The sequence below is a fragment of the Cetorhinus maximus genome, chromosome 30 (assembly GCF_964194155.1).
Source record: "Cetorhinus maximus chromosome 30, sCetMax3.hap1.1, whole genome shotgun sequence".
NCBI lineage: Eukaryota > Metazoa > Chordata > Chondrichthyes > Lamniformes > Cetorhinidae > Cetorhinus > Cetorhinus maximus.
Genome location: NC_135908.1, coordinates 18,288,834 through 18,304,465, shown reverse-complemented (window position 1 = coordinate 18,304,465; position 15,632 = coordinate 18,288,834). Strand labels below are relative to the sequence as shown.

The following is a 15,632-nucleotide window of genomic DNA, read 5'->3' as shown; positions in this document are numbered from 1 at the left end:
ACGTTCTCTTGAATGCAGTTCAGGAATTTTTTGCCTTCTGTGCCCTTCACACTGTTCATATCCCAATTCATATTAGGGTAGTTGAAGTCCCCAACTATTGCTGCCCCATTGTTTTTGCACTCAGAAATTTGTCTACATATTTGCTCTTTTAACTTGCTTACACTATTTGGGGGTCTATAGTACACTCCTAACAATGTGGCTGCTCCTTTTTTATTTCTGAGCTTAACCCAAATGGCCTCATTTGATGCTTCATTTAGTATATCATCCCTCCCCACAGCTGTAATTGATTCTTTAACTAATAATGCTAAATCCCCCGCCTTTCTTTATCTCCCTCTCTATCTTGCCCGAAAACTATATCCAGGGATATTGAGCTGCCATTTTTGCCCTCTTTAAGCTAAGTTTCCATTATAGCGATATCATGCTACCATGTATTTATCTGTGCCCTCAGCTCATCAGCTATTTGCTATACTCCTTACATTTTCATATACACCTTTTAACACTTTCAAGTTCCCATGCTGTACACTTTTTAACCTGTGCTTCTGTCTTTCAGAGTTACTCACTAATTCTCCATCTCCTGCTCTGAATTTGCCCTCAGGTTTCCAGCCCCATGCCAATCTAGTCTAAACAGCCCCCCAACAACACAAGCAAATCTCCCTGTGAGGATATATGTCCCAGTCCTGTTCAGGTGTAGACCGTCTGGCTTGTGCAGGTCCCACCTTCCCCAGAACCAGACCTAATGCCTCAGAAATCTGATGCCTACCCTCTACACCAGCTTTCTAGCCATGTGTTTAATCGCTCAAATCTCCTATTTCTATACTCTATTGCACGTGGACTGGGAGTAATTCTGAGATTACTGCTTTAGAGGTCCTGCTATTCAATTTCCTTCTTAGCTCCCTAAAATCTGCTTTCAGGACCACATCCCATTTCATACCTAAGTCATCAGTTCCAACATGGATCACAACTGTAGCTGATCACCTTCCCCCAGAAGAATGTCCTGCTGCCTATCTGCAACATCCCTGACCCTGGCACTAGGGAGGCAACATACCATCCTGGGGTCATGTCTATAGCCACAGAAATGCCTATTTGTTCCCCTTACTAACAATCTGTTATCGCTACTGCTCTTCCCCTCTTCCTCCCCTCCTGTACAGCACAGCCACCTGTGATACCACAAACCTGGCCCTGATTGCACTCCTCTGAGGAACCAATGCCCTCATCAGTATCCAAAACGGAAAACTGACTGGCAAGCAGGACCCCAGGGGACTCCTGCACTACCTGCCTCATTCTCTTAGACAGCCTGGTGGTCACCCATTCCCTTTCTGCCTCCAGGCTCCAAAGCTGCAGTGTGACGACCTCTCTGAACGTGTTATCCACATAGCTGTCAGCCTTGCGGATGCGCCACAGTGACTTCAGCCATCGCTCAAGCTCTGAAATCCGAAGTTCAAGGTTCTGCAGCTGGTGACACTTCCGTACGTGGTCATCTAGGACTCCGGTAGCGTCCACAACTTTCCACATATTATAGGACATGCATTCCACATGACCGAGCTGTCCTGCTATGGCTTCAATTTACTTCCCAGATCCTAGTGTAGCTTTTCTTTAAAGCTAATTCTGCATTAATCAGGATTCAGAATTAACAGCAATAGATTTGTGGATGTACAATTATAAATTCTGTCACATTAAATCATCAGTATCTACAGCATCATTGTTTCTTTCAATTTGTTTTCCTCCTCTCTGTTAGTATTGAGATGGCCACTTTCGATGTTAAATCTAGATAACCAAATAATTATTAAACTATGGAGAAGTCTGATATTACCCACATCCAGGGTTGAGGTAGCGCTTTTTAAGAACAGGTATTTATCTACCAAACAAGAACAAGAATGTTGCCCAATCTACCAGTTAACTGCCCATCCCTCATTTCCTTGAGAAAAGTTTGTATGGCTTATACCATAATATAGTGTATTCATTCCATTTAAGGTTACAAACATTAAAGTTGCTTTATTAGCATTTTTTTTGAAACACATTTACCTTTTAACAAAGGTTTCCCATTGGGCTCTCCTCTGCTAGAAAATCCTGATCCACGTGGGCAAAGAGCTTTGTAATCATTTGTGCCTTCCTCAGGACATCTTTCGCAATCTGGTCCCCAAGCAGCACCGACAGAACAGCAGCAAGCATCAACGCGTAATCGGACTGCTAAAGGTTGTGTACATTCATCTTCATCATATTTCAAATAGCACTGCTCCAAACGAATATCTGACAAAATTGAATGTCAATAAAGGTTAACATTAAAGTAAAATACTATGGATACTGCAAATCTGAAATAAAAAGTGAAAATTCTGGAAATACTCAGCAGGGCTAGCAGCTTCTGGGGAGAGAGAAATAAAGCTAATATTTCAGGTGAATGGCCTTTCATAGAGGCACACGTACCTCCGAGTCAAAAAAGTGCAGTTCTGCACTGTTGGGAGGCACCATCTTTCTGACATGGGCTTGATGGGCTGAATAGCCTCCTTCTGTGTCACAATGATTCTATAAAGTGATTGACGAGCTTATATGGATAATTAGGAGAGATTGAGATTAACATGACTATATCTTCATGGCTCCATGTTACTTAAAGCCTGTCTGTCTTTCAATGTACTATGGTTTAGTGTTAGTAGGCACAGAATGTAGAGATCAATGGTAGAATTGTATATGTTTTTAGTAAGCCACTGTTTGCTGTAATTAGGCTGGAATTATGATGCATGAGTTTTTATAGTGCATCATGAACTATAGAATCATATTGTATGACAGAATTATCATGTTGGATTATGTAATATAAACTCATTAAAAAGAGTAAGATCTGATTCTGCAGTTGTGACAACTTAAGTCCGGTTTAAAGTAACAAAAGAAAATAGAACAGAAAAGCTAGCAGTCCAACAGTGGGGAGGCCACCACTGCTTCACCTTTTAGGCCTCAGTTTAAACTAGCAGTTTGGGTCTCAGTGACATAATCGGAGACTAATCTGCATATTTAAAGAGAGCCATCATTGGAATGGGTGCCCTAGCTGCCTGTAATTTAATTTTGCATTTGGCTAAATTGCAGCCTAAAGGGAATGGCTAAATTTCTCATTTCATTTTCACCCTTGCTGTGCTTGGTGGAAACTAGGCAGGTGGCTGGCATTAAAATCAACCCTTTTATCTTAGCTATCTAAATTCTTAGTGATGTAGTCAAGCCAGGCTGAAGATGGCACAATCAAGATGGGGAAGAAATTGACATTTTCTGGACCTAAATAACTTGAACCATGCCTCCTTTCCACAAAAACACCTCGGAGCAGCTTCAACATCAGTTACAAAACTGGAGTCAATGGGAATCAGGGGGAAAACTTTCCGCTGGTTGGAGCCATACCTAGCACAAAGGAAGGTGGTTGTGGTTGTTGGAGGTCAGTCATCTCAGCTCCAGGGCATCACTGCAGGAGTTCCTCAGGGTAATGTCCTTGGCCCAATCACTTTCAGCTGCTTCATCAATGACCTTCCTTCCATCATAAGGTCAGAAGTGGGGATATTCGCTAATGATTGCACAATGTTCAGCACCATTCGTGACTCCTCAGATAGTGAAGCACTCCATGTCCGAATGCAGCAAGATCTGGACAATATCGAGGCTTGGGCTAACAAGTGGCAAGAAACATTCACACCACTCAAGTGTCAAGCAATCACCATCTCCAACAAGGGAGAATCCAGCCATCGCCCCTTGATGTTCAATGGTGTTACCATCACTGAATCCCCCACTATCAACATCCTGGGAGTTATCATTGACCAGAAACTGAACTGGATTAGCCATATAAATAGCATGGCTACAAGAGCAGGTCAGAGGCTAGGGAACCTGCGACAAGTAACTCACCTCCTGTCTCTCCAAAGTCTGTCCACATCTACAAGGCACAAGTCAGGAGTGTGATGGAATACTCCCCATTTACCTGGAGGAGTGCAGCTCCCACAACACTCAAGAAGCTTGACACTGTTCAGGACAAAGCAGCCCGCTTGATTGGCACCACATCCACAAACATTCACTGTCTCCATCACCGATGCACAGTAGCAGCAATGTATACCATCTACAAGGTGCACTGCAGGAATTCACCAAGGCTCCTTCGACAACACCTTCCAAACCCACAAACATTACCATCTAGAAGTACAAGGGCAGCAGGTAGATGGGAACACCACCACCTGTAAGTTCCCCTTCAATTCACTCACTATCCTGACTTGGATGTATATTGTCGTTCCTTAACTGTCGCTGGGTTGAACTCCTGGAACTCCCTCCCTAACAGCACTGTGGGTGTACCTACAGCATATGGACTGCAGCGGTTCAAGAAGGCAGCTCACCACCACCTTCTCAAGGGCAACTAGGGATGGGCAATAAATGCTGGCCTAGCCAGCGATGCCCACATCCTATGAATGAATAAAAAAGAAAAATCAGTTACAAAAGATCTGTGATCTCTGCTTCCAGTCTAGTGAACAGTGTATAGTGATAATTAGATAACAATGGAAGAGAAATTAAAACAACTTAAAATGAGGATGAGTAAGTAGTTATATATCTTTTGAAATGTCCATAATTGAAATACTAAATGAATACTTAAGGACATATCTTGACTAAAGAGTTGAGAGATGATACCATTTTGCACATTATGAAAAACTGCAATGAAAAGCTGAAACAAAAACAGTAAGTGCTGGAAAAATTAAGCAGGTCACCTGTGGAGAGAGCAGACAACTTTCAGGCATGGCCCCTTCATTAGGACTCAATGGGCAGGTTTTACATCCCGTGGGCGGGCACGCACCCAACCTGATCGGGAGTAAAATAGAGCGCAACAACCTCAGGCAAGTGTACCAACATCATCGTGCACTTGTGCAATATTTTGGTCAGCGGGCACGGTGGAGAGTCAGCAGTGTGCCCGCCAGCAATTAAGTGGCCTATTTAGGTCATTAATCAATCAATTTAAACTTATCTTTCGCTGCCCGTCCAACCTTACGGTTTGCGGGTGAGTGAATCGGTCAGGCAGCCTGTGGACTTTTTAGGAAACCTCATCCATGGGTGGGATGATGTTTCCAACATTAATTTAAAAAAATAATTAGGTGAGTGAGTCCTATGTGGGGACATGTTTTGCACATTTTCAGAATCTTTATTTTTGATTTTAATATTTTTCAGCTCCCTGAGGCAGCTCTCTACCTTCAGGGAGTTTTCAGTCTGCACTCTCCCTCGCATGTGCAGACTTTTGCACTCATACTCCTCCACACCAGCAGTGGTGAGCTTCTCAGCAAGCCTTTCACGCTGGCTGGCTGTTAATTGGCCAGCCAGTGTGAAATTGCCGTCGGGGGCTCATCACAGGTGGCGGACCATTTCCTGGCCGCTCGCGGGCCCACCCGCCCGATGACCTGAAAATCCTGCCCAATGTTTCAGTTCATTAAGTTGTGTCTGCCAGGCAGTTAGTTTAGACTGTACCTGAAGCAATTTGGACAGGGAAAGAAAACGTTTTGAAGGATCTGTTACTGAAATATTTACTTATCTGTCCTCTTCACAAATGATGCCTGATCTGCTGAATATTTCTAGCATTTCCTGTTTTTGTTTCAGATTTCCAACATCTGCAGTAGTTTGCTTTTTGCTCACGGATGAAAACTTGACTCTTTCACCAGTGTTATTAGTGTATCTGATCAAAACTCAGTTATTCTGGTTTTCTCATTGAAAGTGGGTCTGATTGTTTGTGTTGTACTGTTTCCATATTTGTAAGAAATTAGAACTAAATTTGTTTGGTAATGATTATGCACATTGCAGACAGACTTTTATTATTGGACCTATTAAAAAGCTTCCTTATAAAAACATGGCTAACATGGAACAGCTACGCCAAAAGGTTTGGAGGGCTCAATCATTCAGATGGATGATTGTCCATTGGCAATTTAAATATTGGTTCATGCCTTTAAGTCCAGGTTTATGTTTCACAGAACACAAATAATTCACTATCTTACTTTTTGTTTTCAACTTAAATAATCACTAAAATTAACATACACAGAATGAGAAAATGCTATTCTTCCCATCAAGATCATATCATGGGATATTTAATTTTAAGTTCCTGACATCTAGCAGCTGCATAAATTAAATAAAGTTCAACAAGAAAAACAAATTTGTCTGTTCAGTAAATTATTTCCTGCAGTTTTTTTCAGCAAAATTACAACATTTAATTGAACAGGTTAAAAGGTCTCTCAGTTTAGACATGTTGCAATGCCGATAGATCGCCAAATACAATTTAATAATCCACCCACTGTGCATAATTAGGTAGAATTTCCATTCTGCATATTACACTTAAATTGACTATTCCACCACCAGGGATGGTTAAGGAGCTCCCTGCAAGTACATGGGCACTGAAAACTTTCAGGTATTATGGGGAAATTAATTGGAATGCATTTATATTAAAAACTTATTGATTAATGAAAAAATCCCCAGTTTTATTAAGCATAACAATACTTCAATTTCATTTATAGCACCATTCTAAAAAAAAAATCCTCCATAATAGATGTTGAAACAAACATGCAATATTTGAATACAGTTGTGATACCAACATATCTGGCTGAAAAATATGGTATATACTTACCAATACATGTGCGTCCACTGCTGTCCAGGGTCATACCATTTGAACAGACACACTTAAATGATCCAGGTGTATTCACACACTCAGCATTGGTGCACACCCCAGGGAATACTGTACACTCATTTACATCTTTAAAGAATTACAAAAAGGATTGCGATTAAAAATGTAATGGTTTGAAAAAAAAAACACAAGCAGACACCATATTACACAACTTAATAAATGTTTTGCATTATTAAAGTACAAACATTCAAATCCAAGCAGATTAAAAAGTTTAATCTGGATTAAATAATCAACAATCTGAAATTATTTCTGGAGTAGCACTATTCTAACTGGATAGGGAAAATTAAAATACTATATGTAGGTGACCACAAAGCTTCCAAACTCATGAGCAATGTCTATTTATGGTGCCAATCACAATAGAATATGTTTCTCTTTGAGCGAATGAAGTTATTATTTAAGTGCTCTGTGATCTTAAAGTGATGTAAAATCCATGGCAAATGGCCATTTGCTGGGACTAATCATGAATATACTTGCATTCTGGATAAATGTCCTGTTCTATGAAGAGCACTCCATCCCTCAGATCCAGCCCTAATATAGTCATCAAACTAGCTGACAAGGATGATGCCGTTGTTGTCTGGCGTATCAACCCTCTACCTAGCAGTGGCCGAAAGCCAACTCTCCGAAACTTGTTCCTACCGCCCCTAGACCATGGCCCCACCATGGAACATCAAGCCATTGTATCCAGGACTGTCACTAACCCATCTCCTCTGTAGATCATTCCTCCACATCCTTCAGCCTCAAAGCCCCTAAACCCAAACAGCCTATTTCTACCTCCCTCCCAAAATCCATAGCAGGATTGCCCTGGTAGATCCATTGTTTCAGGCTGCTCTTACCCCACTGAACTGATTTCTTCCTATCATGCCTCTATTTTATCTCCCCTTATCCAGCCTGTTCCTACCCACATCTGTGACCCTTCCAATGTCTGTTGTCACTTCAACAGTTTCCGTTATCTGTCTCCAATATTCTCCCTTCACTTGGATCCCTCCCTCAGGCCTCATACCTTCTCTAGATCTTTTCATTGAGAACAACTGGCATGACATCGGCTGTTTCAATTTCTCTGCTCCCGTCACTTACCCTAACCTATCTCCCTCTGAACTGGCAGTGCTTAGTTTTCTCAGGTCCAACCCTAACAATGTCATCAAACCTGCTAGCAAGGGTAGTGCTGTTGTTGACCTGAAGCATTAACTCTTTCTCTCTCCACGGATACTCTGCCCAACCTGTTGAGTATTTCCATTATTTTCTGTTTTTATTGCATTAATACAAATGTTCATCCTATTCTTGAGTTTTTAGATGTTACCTGATCAGGCATTTATATTTTATATGCTTTATTTAAATTTCCATAGGTCTGTAGAGTATATTTGTTATTACTGATGAACTTATATCACATTCTAGTAATTGGATTCGAGAGATAGCAACTGGTGGGCAGAGACACAGAAATATAACAAGATTCAGGAGTAACTTACCCTCACAGATTGTTCCATTAACTCTTGTGTATCCTCTAGGGCAGACACTGTCTAAAAACAAAACAAAATTACTTCAATAATCGTTTTTAAATGGAAAATGTAACAAAGACGTGTAACTAGCTTAAATTAGAGGGAACTGTTGTCCTTTTGGTTAGGCAGAAGTTTGAAAGGGTGCAATAGTGTCATCTCAATATTTTTGCGAAATGCAAGTTACATTTTGCGTTGCAATTTACAAACTTAGCAGGAAAGCCATCAAACTACAATTGGCAACAATCCCTTTTAAAATAATAATTTTTGCATACGTTAAATGAAATTGACAATGAAAAATAACTTTCAGATCAAAGGTATTTCTTATTAATACAACAGCTTAAAGTTAATTTATACTGCTGTAGTACTACAACTAAAAATATAAGATCGAAATAACATGTTAGTTAGCTACATCACCATGTAGGCAATTAAAATCTGTATGAAGATGCAGCTAATAGTTTTACCATTTTATTTTGTCAAACTAAACACATTTTGTCCTGAATCCCCTATTGAATTTACAAGTTACTATCTTATATTTATGGACCTCAGTTTTATTCTCCTACTCAAATAGATCCCAAGTCTTTAATGAATTTCTAAGTGACAGTAGTATATTTATTGCCTAATTTTGGTCTCTTCCACAAATACATAATAAATCCTTATTGAATGTAGCAATTAAAGTTCATCAAAGTTAAACCATATAAAAGAGGTATTTTTCTGCTTTTGCAATTAGCAGTTTCTGGTACAATTCAAGCCCATCATTAAGTCTTTGCTAATGTTTTATTTCAGTCAGCTGAGTTTCTGCCTAAATAGAGGTCAGTTTTCTCACAAGTCATCTTGACAGAAATAGCTAGAATTCTTTTAGAAAAACCCAGCTGTTTTTGTAAAGTGACAACCACAAATTTAATTATGTTAAAGCAGCATGAAGAGGGAGAAGACTGGAATGGATTCACATCAATTTTACCATGATGAAGTCATGTTTAAGTGGTGTAATGTTTACACCAGGCTAGTGCAACCCTTTTTGCATGTGGGGACACATTTCAATTTTTCTCACACTCGAGGGGCTGAGGGGCAAATTTCAGAAAGATAAGGTTTGGCATAACGTTAAACATGAATTTCAAAAACAAAAGCTGATGTATGAAAAGAAACAGCTTCCTGAGCAAAAAAAAAAATCACAAACATAAATAAATTATTTATTATTCATTTCTTTTAAATTAAGACAACCATTCGAGTGTTAAAGGTTGAGTTTGTATGTCCAGCTCACTCCCAGTCTCAAGATGCTCACTTACTCACCCTCACCACTGAGAGAGTGGGTGAGAGTGCCTGTTGGTGTCTGGGGTGAGGGTGAATGAGAATCCTGAGACTGGGAGTGAACCAAGACACACACTCTCCTCCCTCCCTATCACCAAGACACACACACAGAATCGCCCTCTCTCTGTCTCAGACAGACACACACACCCACTCACACAATCTGACCCTCTCCTCTCCTTCTCTCCCACACACTCTCCTCTCCCTCACACACTCTCCTCTCCCTCTCACCCACACACTCAGCCTCTCTCCCTCCACCACAGGCCCACCCTCTTTCTCTCCCACACACCCACCCTCTCTCACTCACACATACCCACCCTCTGTCTCTCTCACACCCACACACTCACCCTCACTCTCTCCCACACACTAACCCTCTCTCTTTATATCTCACATGGACAATCTCTCTCTCTCACACAGGCAGGACCCCTCTCTCGTATACACACACAATTCCTCCTCTCACACACTCACTGGCACAAACACCCCCTCTCTCTCACACACACACCCTCTGTCTTTCTCTCTCATGCACATTCACCCTGTCTCTCTCTTTCTCACGCACATTCACCCTCTCTCTTTCTCACGCACATTCACCCTCTCTCTTTCTCACGCACATTCACCCTCTCTCTCACGCACGTTTACCCTCTCTCTCTCTTTCTCACGCACATTCACCCTCTCTCTCTCTTTCTCACGCACATTAACCCTCTCTCTCTCTTTCTCACGCACATTCACCCTCTCTCTTTCTCACGCACATTCACCCTCTCTCCCTCACGCACATTCACCCTCTCTCTTTCTCACGCACATTCACCCTCTCTCTCTCTCTCGCGCACACTCACCCTCTCTCTCGCGCACTCGCTCTCTCTCTCTCACGCACACTCACGCTCTCTCTCTCTCACGCACACTCACCCTCTCTCTCTCTCACGCACACTCACCCTCTCTCTCTCACGCACACTCATCCTCTCTCTCACGCACACTCACCTTCTCTCTCACACGCACACTCACCCTCTCTTCACACACACCCTCTCTCACACACACCCTCTCTCACACACACCCTCTCTCACACACACCCTCTCTCACACACACCCTCTCTCACACACCCTCTCTCACACACGCACCTTCTCTCTCTCACACACACACCTTCTCTCTCTCACACACACACGCCCTCTCTCTCTCTCACACACACGCACCCTCTCTCTCACACACACCCTCTCTCTCACACACACACCCTCTCTCTCACACACACACCCTCTCTCTCACACACATATCCTCTCTCAACACACCCTCTCTCTCACACACCCTCTCTCTCACACACATATCCTCTCTCAACACACCCTCTCTCTCACACACACACACCCTCTCTCTCTATCACGCACACACCTCCACCCCCTCTATCACACACACACCTCCACCCTCTTTCTCTATCACGCACACATCTTCACCCTCCCTCTTACACACTCACCCTCTCTCTCTCACACACACACTCAACCTCTCTCTCTCACACTCACCCCCTCTCTCTCACACACACACTCACCCTCTCTCTCCCACACACGCACTCACCCTCTCTCTCACACACATACTCACCCTCTCCCTCACACACACACACTCACCCCCTCTCTCTCTCACACACACATACTCACACTCTAGTAGCTAGGGCTTCCTAATTCTCTGACCAAAGTAAATCCCGTGCTGAAAACTGTTAATGAAGCAAATGTGCTGCTGTAAGCATTAAGTAATCAAAATTTACCAAGGCTTCCTGAGATATGTGAATGTCAACTGTAGATGGCATAACTTAAAAAACTTATGGATCATGAGTTGTAATCCAATAGCCTTATCTTAGTCCCCCCCCCCCACGCCCCCACTCCCACCTTGCTTTTGTTTTATCATTTATTTAGGTGTTCTTTCTCTCAATAGTCTGTCATTTAATGAAAGAAAGTTCAAGTATCTGACCAATTCCCATGTGCCTTTGCTTTAGTGACCTTATCATTTTTCTTCCATTCCTACGTGAAATGTAATTTCTCTGCTTGCTGTCTTCCCCTGTTTTTTTGTCTAGAAATGGGGGTAACAGGAATTATCTGTACCTTAACAATGTATGTGACATAGTACTACAGTATATACTCCCAGAAAAAAGTTCAAGATTCCGGTGATGACACTATTAACACGAGTGGAATATAAATAATCTCAATGCAAAGTAAACTATTCTAATCGAATGGTGTCTATTAGGAACATGATTACCTATTTTACAAGGAATACATGGACTTCCCCATGCAGCACCCAATGTTGAGCAGCACTGAGACTTTAGTGTGGCACCGTTGATGTTTATTTCGCATTGTCCACCAATGTGTTGCAACCAGCAGGTACCCTTAACCGTTTCTGTAGGGAAAAAAGCATATTTCTAAATGAAAATATTGGCTTGGTAGAATTTCTTTCAGTTAACTTGAATAATACCAGTGGTGGAGACCTGAAAGTTTCCTTAACTTCAGATATGTACATCAACAGGAAAAACCAGCATGCATATAAAACTTCCTGACAACTGCATTCATGAACGGATGCTTTATTAAGGGACTTCCACTATTTTATGCATTACAATATGACAACACAAAATGGACACCTCAAAGATCTTAGTTCATTACATTTGCCATGATCCAAATTCCAAATTGTAGTTCTGAAATTTCATTTCTTTTAGTAGCAACTTTGTTTATTTATGGCTCAAATAGTAATCCACTTATGCAACAATTGTTTTACATGGGCTGATTTCAATTTTCTACAAAATGATACAAATTATTTCAAAAAAAGCAAGTTTTACATATTATTCTTATTTTGTTGTTATTAACCTTTTTATGTAATATTATAACATGTTTTCTTCTCTTTTATAGGTAATTGCCTGGAAGTTCTCTCCTGGGCTCAAAACCTCAAAACAGGGGACTATCTTTAGGGCAGATAGTTCATTTGAACCAGCAACATAAGTGTTACTTGAACAGTTTATAGGTTGGGTATTCTGTAGTGAATGGCTCACCTCCCAACTCCCTAAAACGTTTCCACCGCCTACAAGGCACGTCACAAGTGTTACGGAATACACTTTCCTGGATGCATGCAGCTCTAACAACACTACCCAGGACAAAGCAGTCTGCTTGATTGGTTTCTCATCCATTAACCTAAACATTCACCTTCATCATTGCTGTACCGTGCTACAATAAGCACTATCTACCCGATGCACGGAAGCAAGGCACCAAGGCTTCTTCAGCAGCACCTCTCAAATCCACAACCTCCACCGCTTAGGACAAGGGCATTACCTTCAAGCTCCCAGGTCATTCATCATGCCAGAAATCCGAAACTCCTTAACAGCATTGTGGGAGTACCTTCATCACACAGTCTATAGTGATTTAACAGGCTGGCTAGAGCCTGGTATCCCTCATTTCGGCGCATTTCCCGGCCTTCTGCACCACACTCCCAGCATTTTAGGGGCCAGAGTTTCAATTTTAACTTTAACATTTTTATTAACTTTTTTTATTTGCACCTTAATAAAAAGTTGTTAACAACTAATAAATACATTAGTTCAAATTCGTTTGAGCAGTGCCAAAAGTGAAATTTCTAGTCGTGATAAACATAACATTTACATGCCAGTTTTATTTCTCATCCATAGTAGTTTAATGGTATTACATTCAATTTAGTAAGAAGGTATAGGAAATTTTACTCTTAGTAGTACAAGCTCAAAGTAAAAGCTGCTGCCAAGGCCAAACTTAGCAAGTGCAACTAAACAATAATCCGGAGAATTGATTTTGTTTTCTATAGGTAGCTCTATATTGCTTTTACTTTTACGAAAAAAGGTTTGCTAGAGCTTCTCTATGTCCAACAACCAGTAGTTATTTTCATATTTGAGTGACAGGTTCAACTGAAAGAGGCTTTTTCACATGGTAATAAAAGGTAAAGATTTAAATGGACATACCAATACAACGAGTTCTTGATGCATCAAGAGTACTTCCTGGGAAACACTGACATGAATAGCTGCCGGGTACATTCTTACAATCTCCATTTATGCACGGATTGGTCTCACATTCATTGATATCTGGGAGGAAAATACATGCATGTTATCTAGCTGGTAAGTCACATTTAAGTGAAGAATTCTCTCTAAATATCTTTGTTAATTTTTTTCAATTAAACTTACACTTTCAATGTAGTTACCTGTCATTTTAAGGGAGGTGCTAATTTGTTATGAATAAGTTAATATGTTTGCATTTGAATATTGCACGGTATGATTTCACTTCATTAATCTAATTTTTGGACCCTCACTCTTTTTAATACTTCTCTACATCAGGATGGCCAGGACAGCATGACATGTGGAATCTTTAATGGAATCATGAATATTTTCAAAATTCATAACTCCTCAGCCAATTTGTAAACCTTTATTAGTCAGAGGTGCAAGTGGCCCTAGCACCTATGTGTTTGGTGGGAAAGAACAATTGCCAGAGCTGATATAAACTACAGGTGTGCTCAACATTATGGAATCTATCCTCATAAGAGGACAGGTTGCATGGACTAGGTTTGCATACCCTTGAATATAGGAGATTAAGTGCTGATCTAACGGATGTGTTTAAGATGCTTACAGAATTTGATGGGTATATAGAGAGAAACTATTTCTTCCAGTGGGACAGTCCAGAATAAGGGCATAATCTGAAAATTGGATATTGGCCACTCAGGGAGGATGTCACAAACACTTAAGCAAAAAGGGTAGTTTAAACCTGGAACTCTCCTGCGAAAAGATGTTGAGGGATCAATTGGAAATTTCAAAACTGGGATCAATTGGAAATTTCAAAACTGGGATTAATAGATTTTTGTTAGGCTAGGGCATTGTTGGATAAGGAATCAAGGTGTGTAGCTCAGCCAACTCCTGAACCTGTTTGCTCGCAAGTTTTTGAATTTTTCCTTTGCATGTGAACACAGGGATTCCATCATACAACTACTGACGATAATCCAAAAAACACCCACACATTTTCCAGCAGCACAAATTCACGTGGTTACACATGTCTCTAACATACAGGAGTATAAGTCTCCAGTTACATGCAATTGAAGCTTTGACTACTTTAGAAATGACCACAAAACAACCCATCTATTTCTGTATTGAATTAAATGGGAGAGAGGTGCTTATTGATCAGTGTTACTAGTAGTAGTGTTGATCCTCCAATTGTTCGGTTTTTGTTCACTAGGCTTTGGTATAGGACACCTGGCTGTTATCCTGAGAATAGAAGTTCTCACAATAGCCGATGGCTAGCTGTAGCACGTTGTACAGGGGATACGTTAGATTATCGAGATTGGATATTTGTTCTTTTTATTATTTGAAAACACTAGAGATACTCAGAGCCATAAACTAAGAAAGATAATACAATTTTGGCAGAGAAAGGTCAATGGTAAGTGAAACTTTGACACAATCGACAGAGAATTTTTATAGAATCGCAGAATACTGTGATCACCTGCTCATTAATAAGGACGTCTTAGAGTACATTCAGGAATGCCCTGGGTATGATCACAGTCTATGCTGAATGGTTACTCTCAAGCAAGGTGGGAGGAGGAGGAATGGTATAAATATTACAATTGACCTATGTCTCTAGGCTGGGGGCAATTCAGCCAATGTTTGGCTCCTGATTGCCATTTAGCCAACATCTGAAGGAGCACTTGTGTGTGTAATGCCATCTGCAGTAGAATTGCCTATTGACATTCAATTTCTTGGTTCACATGTTAAAAAGGGTTACTTGGGCCTTGTGCCTAAGAATATTCCTGGCAACGGCATCAGATTAGCATTCTTAAGATGCTTGAGGACAGAATGTTTCTTGACCTCTTTTTCCATATGTAGTTTATTTTTATTCTGGTTTTCTAGAACAAGAAAGTTCTAATTCTCAACTTTTATTTTAAAAGGTTTCTTGCACCGAATACAGATTTAAATGGTAAGATGTTTGCTTATTTATCTAAAAAATAATCAATGGATTTTCACCAGTAAGGAGGGAAAAGAGCTGCATGACATAGCCATCATATTAAAATTATTCACAAAGTGACACGATATTTTTGCAATGCAATCTAATAAGATATCTCATACATTATGGTTTAGCAAAGGGATAAAATTTGGCAATTCTTTTGTGAAGACTGCATTTCTTTACAATAAAGGATCCCTGAGGAATAACATCAACGTGTTTTTC

General features: G+C 40.7%; 1 protein-coding gene across 2 annotated transcripts in view; it reads right to left on the bottom strand.

Moving 5' to 3' along the window:
* LOC144670111 (fibrillin-1-like) overlaps positions 1 to 15,632 on the bottom strand; it is a 580,847-nt gene that overhangs the window by 190,300 nt on the left and 374,915 nt on the right. For both annotated transcript variants that reach the window (XM_078532542.1, XM_078532544.1), the window contains exons 20-24: positions 13,391 to 13,510; positions 11,680 to 11,817; positions 8,122 to 8,172; positions 6,602 to 6,727; positions 2,023 to 2,247 (exon numbers count right to left, since the gene is read on the bottom strand). In XM_078532542.1, the coding sequence (XP_078388668.1) occupies positions 2,023 to 2,247; positions 6,602 to 6,727; positions 8,122 to 8,172; positions 11,680 to 11,817; positions 13,391 to 13,510 (660 nt within the window). The remainder of the gene's footprint in view (positions 1 to 2,022; positions 2,248 to 6,601; positions 6,728 to 8,121; positions 8,173 to 11,679; positions 11,818 to 13,390; positions 13,511 to 15,632) is intronic.